The sequence below is a fragment of the Myzus persicae genome, unplaced genomic scaffold (genome assembly GCF_001856785.1).
Source record: "Myzus persicae strain clone G006 unplaced genomic scaffold, MPER_G0061.0, whole genome shotgun sequence".
NCBI classification, from domain to species: Eukaryota; Metazoa; Arthropoda; class Insecta; order Hemiptera; family Aphididae; genus Myzus; species Myzus persicae.
Genome location: NW_019104149.1, coordinates 113,771 through 130,981, shown reverse-complemented (window position 1 = coordinate 130,981; position 17,211 = coordinate 113,771). Strand labels below are relative to the sequence as shown.

The 17,211-nt window shown below is 29.4% G+C and overlaps 3 protein-coding genes across 4 annotated transcripts; 1 reads left to right on the top strand and 2 right to left on the bottom strand.

Annotated features, from left to right (window-relative positions):
• Nucleotides 1–9,121: 9,121 nt before the first annotated feature.
• LOC111039294 lies at nucleotides 9,122–12,817 on the top strand. Of its 2 annotated transcripts, XM_022322746.1 has the most exons (7): nucleotides 9,122–9,780; nucleotides 9,845–10,021; nucleotides 10,086–10,261; nucleotides 10,327–10,497; nucleotides 11,059–11,256; nucleotides 12,154–12,289; nucleotides 12,566–12,817. In XM_022322746.1, exons 1-7 carry the CDS (start codon nucleotides 9,687–9,689, stop codon nucleotides 12,658–12,660), a joined length of 1,047 nt encoding a protein of 348 aa, XP_022178438.1. In that variant the 5' UTR covers nucleotides 9,122–9,686; the 3' UTR covers nucleotides 12,661–12,817. The 2 variants fall into 2 exon arrangements, with proteins under 2 accessions (XP_022178438.1, XP_022178440.1); XM_022322748.1 differs by lacking the exon at nucleotides 11,059–11,256 and having other exon boundaries at nucleotides 9,123–9,780.
• LOC111039295 (probable U3 small nucleolar RNA-associated protein 11) lies at nucleotides 12,663–13,730 on the bottom strand. The gene is made up of 2 exons (XM_022322749.1): nucleotides 13,595–13,730; nucleotides 12,663–13,530 (listed from the first exon to the last, which is right to left on the bottom strand). Exon 2 carries the CDS (start codon nucleotides 13,521–13,523, stop codon nucleotides 12,768–12,770), a length of 756 nt encoding a protein of 251 aa, XP_022178441.1. The 5' UTR covers nucleotides 13,524–13,530; nucleotides 13,595–13,730; the 3' UTR covers nucleotides 12,663–12,767.
• Nucleotides 13,731–16,031: 2,301 nt separating this feature from the next.
• Nucleotides 16,032–16,933, bottom strand: LOC111039286 (U6 snRNA-associated Sm-like protein LSm5). The gene is made up of 3 exons (XM_022322733.1): nucleotides 16,678–16,933; nucleotides 16,298–16,494; nucleotides 16,032–16,206 (listed from the first exon to the last, which is right to left on the bottom strand). The coding sequence occupies exons 1-3, from the start codon at nucleotides 16,721–16,723 to the stop codon at nucleotides 16,174–16,176; spliced, it is 276 nt and encodes a 91-aa protein (XP_022178425.1). The 5' UTR covers nucleotides 16,724–16,933; the 3' UTR covers nucleotides 16,032–16,173.
• Between the last annotated feature and the right edge of the window lie 278 nt (nucleotides 16,934–17,211).

Genomic DNA, 17,211 nt, shown 5'->3' with positions numbered 1-17,211 from the left:
ACTGTATAACTTTTATTTAGTATAATCATAATTATAGTAGGTATATTATTCGAGATCCGAGGCGGCCGTGATGCCTATACGGAGTTGCGATCGACACACGCAATAATCGTCGACTGACTTATCTACTGCAGATAGCCGCTATAATATTATTGTCGCTTAATCGCTATCAAATATTTATCTATAAACCTTATTGGTCATTAAGTACACGACACCGACAACTAAAAGAGAAATGTGCGTGGAATTAAAACACAACACGGCAATTTATTTGAAGTTTTCTTAGTGTAACAATATAATTTAACTTATTAAAATACTAGACAATGATGATTATCATTCATCACTCATCAGCAATACATTTAGTCAATTTTAGTTATAATTATAATTTGATATTAATCATTATGTAAAAATGATAGACACCCGTAAACTTAATTGGTAATTATAAGGTAGCTTTCCTATCAAGAAAAACCATAGTTCAGTTTAATCGCCTTCGTTCAGGTCACACACTTCTACCTGCCCATGCATACAAATTAGATTTAAATGAAGTCCCTTTCTGCACCTTACATTTAACAGAATGTCTTTGTGATATATCTCACATTTTGTTCGAGTGCCCTTCCTTGCACTTAAAACGCACTATCTTGTTTAACTCCTTAATAGCTTTTAATATTACCCCTAACCTTTCTTCTATCCTTAACTCTACATCTATAATAGTCATTGCTCAAATCCTAGCCTTTATTTCGGAGGCTGGCTTTTGTATATAATTTTGTTCTTCTATTTTAAAAAAAAAATTATTTTTCTGTATTATGTAATAGATGTTGTAAATTGTTATTATCCGTAATTGTTTTTATCTATATTGTTTAATATAATAATTGTAGAGTTATAATTGTATATACAAGAAGCTAATAAAATAAAAACAAAAAAGGTAGCTTTATATAAGGTACCTATAGCCATAGACTTCAGAATTTCTTAACTGCGTGAGGGCAATTATGTGGCCATAGATACCTTATTTTGGTTAAACATATTTAGGGCTCCAAACCCCCTAGCTTAAAGGATCAGTTACACCTATGAATAATATAATAACAGCGTTTTTCGTGGGAATCTCGTACAGATAATTTAAGATTGCTATATAAGTATAGTAGTATTGATCGATCTGTGCAGTTTGATATTATCTCTCGTAAGTGCATATCATACTACCTATTAATATTCAAGATTTTCAAGAAGAAAAATTGGATACGTATCGATACGTACCACCTCGTATCGAAGTCTGAGTCCGATACGGGTCGGTACGTATCGCTTGTATACTGCACGTGTAACTTCTTGAACGCTCAAAATTGCCTCGATACGTATCGATACACTCCAAATTCTTCCTTGAAAATCTTGCTTATTTAAATACACCATATTTCAAGATGTTTATTGCATAATGTATATCTATGACTTTTATTTGGTATGGGTTTGATAAGAAGCTTGCTTTAATTGTTGCCACCTATGTGGGTGATTATATATATCATATCAGTTTAATAACGTATAACTTATAAATTATAATAATAATACTATGAACAATATTACTTATAATAACTTTATAACTACGTCATTTTTTTTTGTGTCGTTTTTGATCTGTCTTTTTTTTACCAATTACCAATGCATTCATAACGTTGAAATGTTATAATAAGACTAAGGAAGTTAGTAAATGTTCCTAAAATATTATACTTACAAAATATAATTTGATAAATTAATGATCGGAACATTATGAGTTTTCTGAGAATTGTGGTCGTTAAATGTTAAAAACGTTCAGCGTAATTGGAAGTAATAAAGTAAAATATAATCTAAATTATTTTTTTTTGATATAGCTCATCCGGTTCAAATTCCAAACATAACTACATTTCTTATAGCATAAATGTATTTAGATAAGACTATATTATATAGACAATACGATTAAATACTACAAAGAAATTACAATGTTTAATTGAGAGAAAATAAAAACAGGCTGACCTGGAATTATACTTTTAAAACTTAAAAAAAATAGTGAAGAGTAATGTAAAATTGTTATTCCAATGAAATAACTGGTACCTACGTGTTAAATAGGATAAACAGGCCAAAAGTCCGGGAAAAAAATTAAGTGAAAAATTGACCGAAATACGTTTTCATGCTTGTCATATACATCATATATTTGTTATCTACCATAATAACTAGAGCTGGGATTTTGATGTAAAGGCATATTTTTTGTCTGGTGTTTTGAAACGTTGGTCTGACGTATTAGATTTTTTAACTATCATAAGTCACAATATAAGAAAGAGGTGTGATCAGTATATTATTGTATATTATAAATTATATTATTTTATAATTTATTATAATATATTGATTTTATATTGTACATTGAATTATTATAATAATTTAACATTTATGTAATTTATATTTTATATTTATTTATCTGTTATTGACTATTGTATATGATATTTTATTGTAACACTTTATCATTGTATCGATTATTATTATATTTTATTATATTTATTATTACCATATCAATTATATCGAAAGGATTATCAGTATATTGTGTTCGACTGTCAATCGTTAAGTACACAAATAAAAGGTAAAAATTAAAAATGTCTATATTATTATAGGATATTATTGACTTTTTTTTCGTGATTCGTTAAATAAGTACGTTCAAATTACGTGAAAAACAAATGTGCGCTGAACTCGTAGAGGGTGGCAGAACAAAATACTTACATATACTTATATAATACATTATAATATTTTATAAGATTATATTATAATATATTGAGAATGTTAAAATAGATCAATGCGTGCTTTTTGAACACGAAAGAGAATTCTTTGTCAAGCATCGTTCCGAAAACATACAATATATCAACGGTCCAATCGGTCCATGCACGTTTAAATATAAGTCATACCATTGTCAAGTGCAAGATTTTATGGCTTCACAGTAAATCAATTTATAAAAGTGGTATAATAAGAAAATAATATATATACACAGTCATAAAACGTGTCTAAATGAGTCGTACCAGCATATGATATATGAACCACTTGCAATCGGTTGGGCCGGACGGATAACCCCCAGTGGGCGATCATATTGTGTCGAAATATATAGAAAAATATTTATATACATAAAGAAAAAATAACAATAAATGAATGAGACAAAAAAAATGTTCGAAAACCATATTATATACATATACACAGTTTATATTATATATCTTATTTTAGCCTTTAGAGCTCCGGGTGGCTGGGTACAATGTGTAATCTTACAGACGACAGTTAATGATGGTACGGTGCATAGGGGTGTAGAAGACCCTACCCGGGCAGACGGAGCCAACCGACGGGTGGTCGAACACATATGTGAATAGGCTTAAAAAAAATAATGATTTCTATCGCTTTCCACACAAAAAATACACGTTTACACGTATAGAATATAGTTGGCGGCTAAAGGTTGGATGATCAGATATAATACATGTTATTATATTATTTTGTGGAATAATGGTTAGTATATATAGCACAGCTGTGCGGCATAATTTCTGCTTTGTCTGCAGGGACTCTGGACGGTTGATTTTATATTTTACTCATAATAATCCTTATGGACTCAATTCCTATACTATTAGTTTCCTAACCCCGGACTCAATAAGTATGTGTCCCGTTTGTACCCTAGACTCAATTAGTATATTGTTTTTTCCCCTTCAGGTATAGGGGCTCAACTAGTATACAGCGAATGGTTGCAAGCCAACATTACAATCGTAAATTATAAGATAGTATAATATGAATGGTGATTGGTGGGGGAAAGCTCCTCACGGGTCTGCTTACCTTTAATATATTCAGCCCCCCCCCCCCAAGTCAAAAGTTGAAATTTCGCCTATGTCTTTGATATTGAGATATTTAATTACTGTCCGTAAGTAAGTCCTTTAGTAAGTACTTTAGTTACGGCTATTTGAATTAAGATTTTACAACGAATCTATTCAATGTTAATTCATTCTAACCAATATTAAAAAACCAAGTGTTCTACTACTAGATTACGCCCTGATTTGAAACCTAGAAGTGAACCTGCGTATAGCAAAGTAGTAGGTAATAAGATTACTCAAAGGAAATCAGTGATATTATACATTATACATTGCTTTCACTGGATGGCTTCTTCCCTCACGTTTTCATGTACAAAATATTATATCACATATTCTTATTGTGCCCAATGGTACAGATTGTATATTTCTTGTTAAAATAAAAATAAAAATAAATATATATACAATATATGTATATTTATAGCTATAATAGGTAATAGGTATACATATATATATTACTAACAGATTCTTTGCATTTCGTTACCCGTTAAAAATGCCAACTCTATATGAGACTCGCTTGTGATAATGCGATCAGTAAATTGTCATGTACTAGCAATAGGCGCATACTATATATGAATAATATGTTTTATTCTGATTGTGTACACGCCGATGAGAGGCGATAAGCGCAACTAAGTCACTTTGGTAGACTATGCACAAAAAAAATATAGAGACATTCTTTTCAGTTTCTACAGATACTGAAAAAAACGTGCACATCGTTTTAAAACCAATAAGACATTAATCACCCCGCTTTAAGTTTAGATTTAAAATATCTGTATGAGAGTAAATGTTTTTATTTATTTATTCGTTTTATTTTTCAACAATAATTTTTATTATTATTATTATCTGCAGTAAAAAGATTCTGGCCAAACAAAATAATAATGGCAACTTATTTTCAAATATTTATTTGTACATAAACGTGTACTATTAACTACATATAATATCATTTATCTATCGTTTCTCAAGTATCTAGTCGTCTCTGTTACGAATCGCGGACGTTTCGTTCGTCCCCGTCAAAAAACTAGTCCACGGACGTTTCGTTCCTGCCTATCATTAAGATAGGACATTCAGCCCCCGAGAGTTATATAGATTTATTTATACCTTCCCATAGGACGTTTGGCCAGTTAGGTTAGGTTATTGTGTTCTAAATTAATTATCCCAAAAAAATAATATAAGTAAAGTAACAAGTTAACAATTTGATTACTTTTATGACATTATTGATAGATATTTATCAAAGGTATTCTTATCGATGGATGGTATTGCTCGACTATTATTTATTTGTCAGACAATTGAAAAATGTTGGAAACTTTTTCTATTTATATTGTAAAGACTAAATAATATTTTATACCTGCCCTGTATACTATATTTGTACATTAGTCTAGAGGTCGGATTTTTATGATTTTACATATTTGTTTCTATGTTTTGAAACAAATGCGGGTAAGTAGATGGAGCTCTGCTGTTCAGTTTAGATTACAAGTGGAATATTACACTATTACACCATAAAGTATGGTGTTAAATTTGAATTTAATTGTATAAAATCGTTGCACACGAAAAACGATTCTGAGGCTTTGATATTACTTAGAAAATTTCATGATATTATAATACAATCAATATACAATAAATTCTCTGCTGTACGGTACGGTCAAATTTGTGTGCCCTTTCCTGAACACGTACATTCGTATCTATATGGTTTTATCGTATATTATATTATGTTAGTTTCTATAAGCTGCTTGCTGTGACTACAATGAATACGCACGTATGGATGGGTCAAAGGTACTTAAATGGCGACCCACTGTCGGGCGTCGGCAAGTCGGTGCCTGTAACAATAAGGGTAGAAAATACTTATAGGTATTGTTATCAATGTATAAAGCGGATATGGTATTGTATTTTGGGTAGAGTTTCTTTAATGCATTATATTATAATAATATTGTATTTTATGGTTACCGCTCTCTTCTCGGGATATTTTCCAAGAAAATGGTTTAGACCTGTCTTTGGAATAATATATATATATGGCAGGTGGAATTTCTTCAATACATTATAATATAATATTGTATTTTATAAGTCTCTCTTCTCGGTATATTTTCTATGGTTTATATGTATAATAGCATTCTGAGAACTGGACATTCGGCATAATATAATATACAAAATCCGAAACCTTATAGTTTAGCTCAGACACCCTGCTGGCGATCGCCCGTGTCGATACACAGCATATGTTATGCCATCTAAAAGACATTTTATAAGTACATACCCGTGTTAAATCTATAAATGTATAATATACTTCAAGTGTATTTGGTGGTCCAACCCAAGGTCCTCGCATCATTTTTTTTTTGGCCCTTTATAGAATACTTACATTTAACATTTTCGAGAAAGTCGGTCTTATCGCTTCCTAATAATAATAACTGCGAGTGTTCCTGAATAGTGAAAGGCGTCAATACTGTTCACAATATCAAGACATTTCTATTCCTCTATTTAAAATAAAATATAAATAATAGTATCATTTTTTTTATGTTGGCAGCAGGCGGCTCAGGTGATTTTACAAAAATGTAAATTGGCCCTCCAACTACAAACGGTTGGACCCCCTACTATGGTTATCGGTCAAAAAGCCCGGGGACAATAAGTCCATTTTGAAATAAGTTGAACAAAAAGTACGGATGAGTTATTTACTTACATACGTACCTTTTTTTTTACCGTGTAAGAACTTATACTTGTACCTGTTTTTTACTGAGTAGGAACTTACATAGTTACATAATGTACCTTATTCTATCGTGTAGGAACTAACATAGGTATTTATTTTGTTTACCTGTTAGGTCTTGTGTAGGAACTTACACCTAACCCATCGCCCCCCCCCCCCTCAAATACGCCAATGCGTGGTCGCGGCTGTTGAGGTGGTAGTGCAGCAATGTGCGAGGCGGTGGACATCACGCCGGCAAGGGGATCTGAGATAAGGAACAGATTAGGGGATTTGATCGGTTGGCTGAACCCGGGGGGCAAAACCAACTCGCACGAACACCATATTGTGTCTACGTAAAAGTATAGGTACTGCGCCAATTCACAAGGGTCTGACGATCGAATCCGCATCACAAGCTGTCAATTAAGTTGATGATGATTGATGACGATATAAAGAAATAGAAAATTAAAAATACTTATTCAGGGAATGACCAACAAATAGAATAAAAAAGTTCATTAACAGCTCAATACGAGTCAAAATATTTCGAAAAACTATTAAAAAAGAGTATAGGAAATGATAAAATAAACATTTTGTGTAAATTTCAAGTATCTATGGTTATTCGTTTCTTGAATTACATCAAAATTACAAAAATCGTTTTTCCCGATTTAAATATTTACTTTCGTCAAAATTTGAACTTAAAATATATATATAGAAAACGCGGGTAAATGGATGTCGGTCTACTACACATTAGAATATGTCTAAGAGGTCGCTGTAATGGATATAATCAAATCTGAATTCACTGATATCAAATCATTGTATACGAAAAACGATTCTGAGCAGAGACGGTACTTCAGTTTAGGATATTTTATATTGTTATTACTTATTATTAATATGGTAGCTAAGTTGAGTTAATATTATTCTTAAATTATCAGTGATGGAAAAAAAAATACATTTTCCTATGTAAAACTGGGCTGTTTTGGAACCGAATCACAACAAACTGATAACCATTATTCTTTGTGTTAATATGCAATTTTGTCTACATTTGAACTTAAAATGTCTGTAAAAAATAACTGTATTCATAAATTTTATATATTTATAAGGTTTGGAAAAAACTGCTTAAGTGGAACTTTGTTTCAAATTTTCAATCCTTCGCTATAAAAATTGAACATCTTATACATTTTTAACTGCAAAATCATTTACAATTGTCAACATTTGAACTTTAAATGCTTATAAAAAAAATCGTGCCTATATATTAATAATATTTTTCAACTAATATTGTAACAAATTATCAAGAGTCTTGTATTAAATTTCCATGCTCTTTGACCCAACAAATACAATTTTATTGATATTTATAGAAAAAAAAATGAAAAAAAAGGAAAATGGAAATGTCCGTCAGCCTAACACGAGTCAAAATATTTTGATTTTGAAATTTTATCAAGTATATGAATTGATGAAATAAACATTTGGTGTAAATTTCAAGTGTCTACAGTAATTCTTTTTTGAAAAGAAATTGATTCGTAAACTAAAAACTAGTGCGTAAAATAAGTCCATGTGAAACGGACCTTAAAGTCTACAACTTATGATATTTTACATTTTGAATTTGAATTAGTGAGTATCTTAATTAAAATACCGAATTTAAACAGGAGCTGATTAACTTGTCTTCTACAGTATTGATTATGAGTGTTTTTACTCTCAAACTGCTCAAGAGACCATATAATTGGAAATACAACAATTTAATTATCATAGAATTTTTCAATAAGTACTATTCATACCCTTTAATCGCAACAATATCATACGATATACTTAGTAATTTACTAATTTTACTTACTAAAAACAGTCTTCGTTCACAATCGTTATTCGTATTTCGTATACAATGATATTATTGAATTCAAATTTAACACATCTATTACAGACTTACGGTGACTCTCTAGCCTCTAGACACTAAATGTTCGACAGAGCGTTACCCGCAGAGCCGCTTTTTAAAATTAAATCAATAATACATTTTTTTTTTAAGTAACTCACGTTAAATTAATAAATTAATAAAACTTATCTTTCAGCAAAACTCAATATCAACTGTTATGATGGTTTAAAAATCCGAAAATCATTGTGAATTTGTAAATTGTTAGGATTAAAATATTTTGAAAATTGTATAGGTAATATACTTTATTTGATTTAAGTTAATTTATTGATAGTAATTTGGCACCCAATTTATATAACTTAACTTATATTTTTCTCACGTGGCTACATTGGTTCTCAGTGGAATCCAATGTACTGAAATGTTCCGTTCTTATATTCTATAATTATTCTAATATTATAGCTATATTTCTCCATTTGAATTTGTCGTTAAGTCTACATAAAATCGACTTTCCCACATTTTTGATATTATCCCCCAAATTCCTAAAAATGTCATATTAAAAAAGAGCATTTAAAAATTTCAATTTTTGGAGAAGTTAAAATCAAAAAATCATAAATGTGGGAAAGTCGATTTCAAGTAGACTTGACGACAAATTCAAATCTGTTTTTAGAATTCTTATCGCTTCATTAGATCAATTGGTATATTTGGCAAAAAACACGTCTAAATTACTATGTCACGCATGTGTTAGACAAAAACAGAAAATGACGGTATCGAATCCCCTTAAATAAGTATCTAGCTAGTTCTAGCCTTCGAGGCATTTTGTTCCATCTATAAGTTATAAGCACAAAATATCATAAGTATTCTCAAAACATTGTACGGTCATTATAAGTGATTATCTTATTTTATTTTGTTGTAATAGTACATACTTTTAAATCAAAAATAGAATGAAAAAAAATAGAATATTGGTGCAATTCTATTTTAAACTTCACGAGTCGCTATGTTGATAAAATGTTATTTACAGTCTTTAACAAGAGATAGTAATAAATAATATTGCACTGTGTTGGGAGGTTCTTGTTAATTAGTTGAAACTTCTTATTAGTCTTTCGCCGTCTTTAAATTTGTTGATGATTGGTAAATGATTACTGCCAGTTTGGATTAAGTGCTTTGGTGAAACCTAACCGATTTGACGCGAGATTTTCGTTCACCACAATTGTAAACAGTAGACACATCTTACATCCGTGGTCGGTGGTTACTAATTCGCATTATGATGAACGTAGAAACTTGTAACAATTGTTAATAAGGATTAAGAAATTCGGTAAACCGGGATCAGCTCAAGATGAAACTCTACCTGGATGAAACGTGTCGAGTGAACTTCCCAGGCGATGCCATTAACGGTATACTCTGCGTACGAGATTGCCTTGATTTCAGTCGTAAGTACCATTTTTTGAATTTTTTTTTGAAACTCTGATGTTTTCATTGAAACTTTGCGGACAGTTGAGCCAAAGATAAAGGTCACTGGATTCACGTGTATATGGAAAGTGGGTGTCGCAAACACTGTGGGGACCACTGGTGAAACCGAAGAATACTCGGTGTTCTTTAATGGGATGGCAGTGCTACGTAAAGAAGATGACACACTTGTGGATAATCCGTCACTGATCAACGAATTAGAAGGTTACTGATATTGCAATAATATTATTGTCTGTGAATAATTGTCTCATTTATTTCATTAACCTAGGTTATTCCAAAATATTTAAGTTCCACATTGTCTTGCCGAACAATTTGCCACCATCACATGAAGTCCCATTTGGTCACACAAGGTATAAACTAGAAGCTCAATATAACGGCTTAACAACTTTGGACTATTTTAGTGTGAACCAATGGGTTAGTTTAAAAAAACGTAATGATGCTACCGTAAGTAATATACTTAATTGTTTTCATAAATAATTCTATTGTATAATTGCTCACACTTTACATAGGTTAAACGTGCAACATTCTCTGTGCCATTCTACGCGTTTTGTCAATCAATTGAAATGATATTAAATTTAAACCAGTCATATTATTTACCAGGTGAAACTGTTCATGTAATAGCTATGATACAAAACAATTCCAGGACTGATATAATTTTCTCTAAAATACTCATTGTTCAGGTGAGTTGTATTTTTTAAATAATATTTGTTTACTTTACTTTGGTACTTATTTGAACTAAAACCATAGACATTATACATTTATACTAGTAGACGGAACATAACTGTGGTTTCAGCGGTTTTTAGTGAGTTTACTGATCTTGGTGTGCAACATATATCTACAATATCTCTACCTCTAGACTACACCATCCTCTCAGGCCCTGTATAGATGCTATGTCTATTAGTATAATGTCTATGACTGAAACAATGAAAAAAGATGTTTTGATTTTAAAAAAAAAGACCATTTCACTTCAATTTGGTTTATGTTACATTGTTTGTATAAAACATAATTTGTTCGATAATTATGTACCTATTGTAAAATGTGTTTAAAACAAAAATTAAAATGATAAAAAGTAAAATTTGTCATTTTAAACATTTGTTATTAAGGATTTTAATATAATATCAAAATATGTGACTTTAAGTAATAATTTCTTGTGATTAGATGTATTTTGGTTATTTGCAGTATACATTTATTAAAATTATTTTTATACCATTCTTTTATTATATTTGCTATACATACCATAGATTACAAAGTACTGGAAGACTCATCATTTATTATCAATGAAACATGTCAGAGTAATTTCAGAAGGAATACGAGGATATATATCTAGTGGAAATAAACAAATATGGGATAGTCACCCTTTTAATTTACCAGCAATTATTCCGACTACGAATACATCCGACAATCCTTTTAACTATTTTGAAGTCAAGTATAAAATTAAGGTTATTGTTATTAATAATCATTGATAGTTTTCTAATTTATGTTTGTTAATTACATTTAAGTTCTATTCTTTTACGTTTTGGTCTGAGCTGGTAAATATCATTGAAAATATTTTTTTTTTTACACTTAAAATCTTATATAAATATACAATAGTGCATTTGTTCATGGTTTAAATCATTTAATTTTGCTTAGTGTTGGCTAATTTTAATATGATAAATATGTAAGTTCTCTACACAAAGAAACTATGATGTTCCATAAAATATTTCAATGGTTTATTTTCTCATGAAAATTTGTGAATTCAAAAACTTCTTTTTTCGCAATTTCTGATGGTCATAGGTACCCTTGAAGATTATATAGATGCTATTCAAATATGGATATTTATGAAAATAAATACATTTATACATAAATAATATGCTTGTTTTTTTCATCAGTATTCTATATATTTTAACTGATTAGTTTAAGTTATTTCATATACTTTTTATTCAAAAAGATATTTTCAATATGTCAACTAAAACAATAGGTAAATTTAGTACATGGTGAATAATTAAGTTTCACATGGACAATTTGTGGAGGAAGCTGATCACTAACAGCACCTCAGAATTTAAAATTATTAACACTTTTTTTTTTATCTTTATTATTGTTTATGCCCTTTTTTTAATTAAAATTTGGAGCAAATCTCTGGTCCAGTTGCGTTTGAGACGACATTGAATGTTTCTAGAGAGAGAAATGGTGTACACAATCATATATTTATTTTATCAAAAAATACTTATAGATTACATATTATCCATATTTTCATGTGGATGTATGCTTGAATGAGAGTAAACTAAAAGAATAAACTTTTTTAAAACTTAGTACCTCTATCTGCTATAAATTTATACTTATGAAATACTTGTTTTCAGATGCTTATTAAATTGAAAAACTCAAATAAGAAAATAGTGTTGAAACAAAATCTATTTATTGGTAATTGGGATAAAAGTATCGCTACCAACGGGAAACGGTTTATAGATATACTGCAAAGTAATTGCTCGACTTATGGTAAGTGATACCTGATAATGGTTGAAGTCCAATTACTTTTTAATACTGCTATAAAAGTATAAATATTTTAGATTCACAAATCCTCAAATTATGTCTACTTAAAAGCTATAAGATTATAATTTAACAGAAGTTTAAAGGTTATTTGTTTTATTATTTGTGTTTAAACTATCAATATATAGTGATCTTAAATCAAGTAAAATATTTGTAGCATATCATCAACTTCTCCAGTTTATAATAATTACTTCTACCACTATGACCATAATTTATTTTTTTCAGAGGTCGGAGTTAAAGATTGTTCTCTTATTAAAGCGGAAAACAATGACATAGATTTTGTACCAAAGTATATGATTTATGAGAAAAGACAAGAATAAGATAAAGTAAATTTGTTAAATATATTGTATATTATTTATAATAGAAGGACACTATTATGTCAACGCAAATTTTTACATTAATATTGTTATAGAAAAATAAATAAAGATTACTTTTTTCTCTCGTATTTCCATTTATAAATTGGTGCTGCATCTTTTGTTGCGGGTTTTATCTTCTTTGGCTGTTCTTGCTTAGAACCGAGCAAATGAGATTTAATTTCTAATTTCCTCTGTACAACAGATAATTCTTTTTCCCTATTAGTTCTTCGTTCTAGTTCTCTATATGATTTTCTCTTTTCGGATAACATTTGCTTAATAGTCTCTTCGTCTAAATCTGGCAGTTCGATTTTTTCCAAATCTGACATTCTCATACGATTAGTTTTCCTATCAATAAGATCTGGATGCGTGTCGATATTTTCAGCTAAATTGCCAAGACACTGGTCATCATCATTGAAATGTATATGACTGTTATTCGTTTGATTAGCTTGATCTAAGAAATGCAATTGAGATTGTAAACGCTCAATTTTTTTCCTCTCCATAGTAGCACGCATATTGATGTATTTCAAATCTCTAGTTTGCATTAGCTTAATTTGATCTTCAGTGTGTTCATCTTCTTCTCGTATTTCTGTATGACGTCCATCTTCGACTTTCGAATTTGTCATATGGAAATAAAACTCGTCTGGATTACGGTTCTGTGCTCGTTTCTTCAATAATTTCATTACACGTTCACGTTCCTGGTGGTGTCTAGCACGGACTTTGTAATCTTTTTTCTTCTCGAGCAACCCATATTTTTGACGAGCATCGGGCTGGTGACGTTCCCTATGAGTTTTCTGATTAACTTTTGAAGCTTTAATCCACGACGACATTTTCAAACTAAACAAATTTTAAAAAAATGTATATTATTCTATTCGTTTAAATATGTCCACTTCATACTTACCCAATTAATGCGTATTTTTAAATGTAGACAGCCGTACTAGTACTTAACAGTTAGCAATAAACAAATAATTATTTATTAGTAATAAGCACAGATATCGAAGAATAATTCTATGATAATATCTAGTATTTACGACAATAAGTTGTGATAATTCTGTTATCCGAACATCCAATTGTAAATAAGCAAGCACGTGGGTTATAGCAGTGCTGCCCTTGAATAAACCTGAAATATTTGGAGTACAATAAATACACAGTTTTACGGTATTTTATTCATAGACCTTACATCCATAATATTGTGATTAGAGCCCGGAATTAAATTATGCACTTAAAAATTGTCAAATGTGCGTACAAAAAGTGGTTATATATGCAATTATATGCATTATTGTATGCTTTATAAAATATGTTTAAAAAAATTAAAACACCATTTTTTTACTGAGAACTGTAATAATAATAAACTGATAAACTGGTACTAAACTTTTTATTAGAAACCAAATACTCAAATAATTAAAATAGTAAATTAACTGTAAATGGCGGTCAATACCTATTGGAAAATCATTTAATATAGAAAATTACACAAAAAAGACTCAGTAAACCTTACAATAAACTTCCAAACTAATAGAACTGAAATCACTTGCCATGAAAAAACAATTTGAACATAAACAATCTTAACTTTTAGACTTGTCATTATAATATTTAAAATAAAAATAGAAAACAACTTTTAAATATAATAAAACATGAAAAACAATGTTTTATAAATTACAAAATTAAAAAAACTAAAATCTACGGTTTATGTTGCATATTATTTTAAATAATGTGTCTTGAACTCTTGGGAAGCATGACAAATTGACAGTCAAAATTAAAAAACCCACCTATCTTGTCAAATATAACAAAATTCTAACAAAATTCTGAGAAACAATGTCAACCACTTTTTCTACAGTGAAATTGATTTATCATTAAGCACACATTAAATTTGCATGTTGTATACTTTTATGACTTAATGTACAATAATCCTCCTCATATGTAAAATCAAATTTGGTATTTGAATTCAGTGTGATATGAACCTTAGACATTTAAAACCCCCATCGACATGCTTACACTTTGTACACACATGCAAATGCATATAATTCCGTGCTCTAATTATGATACATATTTATTATCCAATATCCATATTATTGACATACTAATATATACTAGGTATAAATAATAAAAGATATGTTCAAATATTACACTATATTTAATAATACTTTTACCTATGTAAAAATATGGTGATTGAAGCCGGTAGCCACATTGGTGCCAACATTTTAAAAATCATTAGGCGCTCTTGGTGAAGAGCACCTTCCTCCCTACAGTTCTAAAATAGCGAGTAAAGGTTTCAACCATCCATTTCTTAATAATAGTAATATGGCCACTCATGAGAAAATATGCGGTAGTGTATTTGGCCACTTATGTTTGCAGCACCGTCGTAACTCATAACACTAAAAGACAGCCTGCTTAATGTTATTGATAGTTTAAATTTAATTAGAACATCAGAAATTAAGGCAAACCTTAAACAGTCAGAGAATTGGGTAATCCTCAATCAAAAAACAGTTCAGAATCTTCAGATACATCTAAATTATCATTGACAATGCAAACACAGAGTTACTGGTATTTGCTACATTTCTATACTTGAATCTAACTTACGTAGCTCATCTTTAATACTATCCATTGATAATAAATAATAAATATTAAATGAAAAACTTTTTCTAATTAATTAATTTTTTTAAGATTTTACTTCTTAACTTCACTTGAGCATCCTGGCCCCTGCATACTTGGTACCTATGCCTGTGGATTTTTAATTTAAAAAACTGATCTAGACTGTGATCAAGACAATTATTAACAAAATTCTTTGTAAAATGTAGGTTTTACTAAAAACAATTTCAAGTAAACACTAATCATTATCCAAAATGTAATATTAAGATACATTTCTAAAAATTTTCCAAGAGGTAAAAGAAATATTAATCAGTTATTTCAATCACTCAACTCCTTTTGATAGAACAAAAGAATTTAGAACAACCATAATTAAAATAAATTACATTTATATTTTGTCTTGTCAACAATGTAATTCTAATGAAATTATCAACATTTTCAATAGAGCCCATCAGATCATTTTGTTTTTTTTTTTTTTGTATAAATTAAAACTCTTTAAAAATAGCTTTGTTTAATAAATAAATAAACTTATGTTACAGAATTGATGTATATAAATAAATAAAATTGAATTTTAGAAGAACTTTTATTTTTATTACAATTTCCATGTTCATTTAACATTTTAATCAGTTAATATACATATTTAAAACCTAGTAAAAATGTATTTTTCATTTTTAATAAATAATAAATGCATTATTATTGATAGAATTGAAATAGGCAATGCCTAGGCATAGTAGTTAGTGATATAAAAAAAAAAATTAATGAGTAACTTATTATATTTCAGACTTGAACATTTAGATAAGCTAAAAATGTACACGTTAAATTTAATATTAATAGTTAAACATATTATGTCTGTTCATGACTTGTTGAATGTTTCAATAAAAATGTTAACATGAAATATTATTCACCGGGCATTTCACCACCAGGAACCAACTAAAAACAAACAATAAATATTTAATTAATATTTGTATCATCATAATTTATAGTAAAAATAACATCAGACTCAATATTAAAAAAAAATTACCATTGTTATGTTATTTCCATTTAACAATATTTGATCCAATTTAGTGACTCGCCTTCCTTCGGGCGTTGATTCATATTCTGTTACATCTTCAAGCAACATATTGACAAAATCATCAAACCCCAATAAAGTACCGACTATTTCCTTATCATTTTTCATAACGATGTGAATTCTAGAGCCAATACATTTGTCTACAAGTTCTGAAATGTATCAAATGTATAAATATTTGTTTCTACGATTGGGTAATGTTCATTTTGTTGTCAAAAAATAAATAAATAAATAAACACACACTATGACAAAAAGTACAAACCATTGAAATAGACTTTTGACTAAACTATGGTAAAAAGTACCTATATAATAGCATAACATAATGGGTCACTTACCAAGTGGAAGTAAAGTCGAAGGGTTAGTCGCAACGGAAGTGGCCATGGTAATGGGCTATCTAAGGTTTTATTTTGATATCAGTTTTCAACGATATAAATACTGAGTACCTAAATAATAATATTAAATATCAATGACGAATACTGACGAATTACGATTGACGAGTAAAAACTAAAAAGCAATAAACAATCATAGCACACGAGTCGGCAACCGCCAGTTTAAGATGTCAGCGAACTTGTGATGACTGAAGTAAGGTTGATAGTAGATATCTTGTCACTTCTGATAAGGCGATAACTGAAATACTGCATATTCTATTGCTTATGCATATCTTTAAAGGGGTATAATAAATATATTATTTATTTTTCTGAGTTTCTGACATATTGAAGATACATAATAATTATTATTACTGAGATGATAGTTGTATCTATTAGGCACAACGTAGAGAGTACATATTCTCTACACCACGCTATTAGTATACTAATAGATTCTTTACCTCCGCCATTTTAATAATTATTAACTGTTTTGTCACTTGTAAA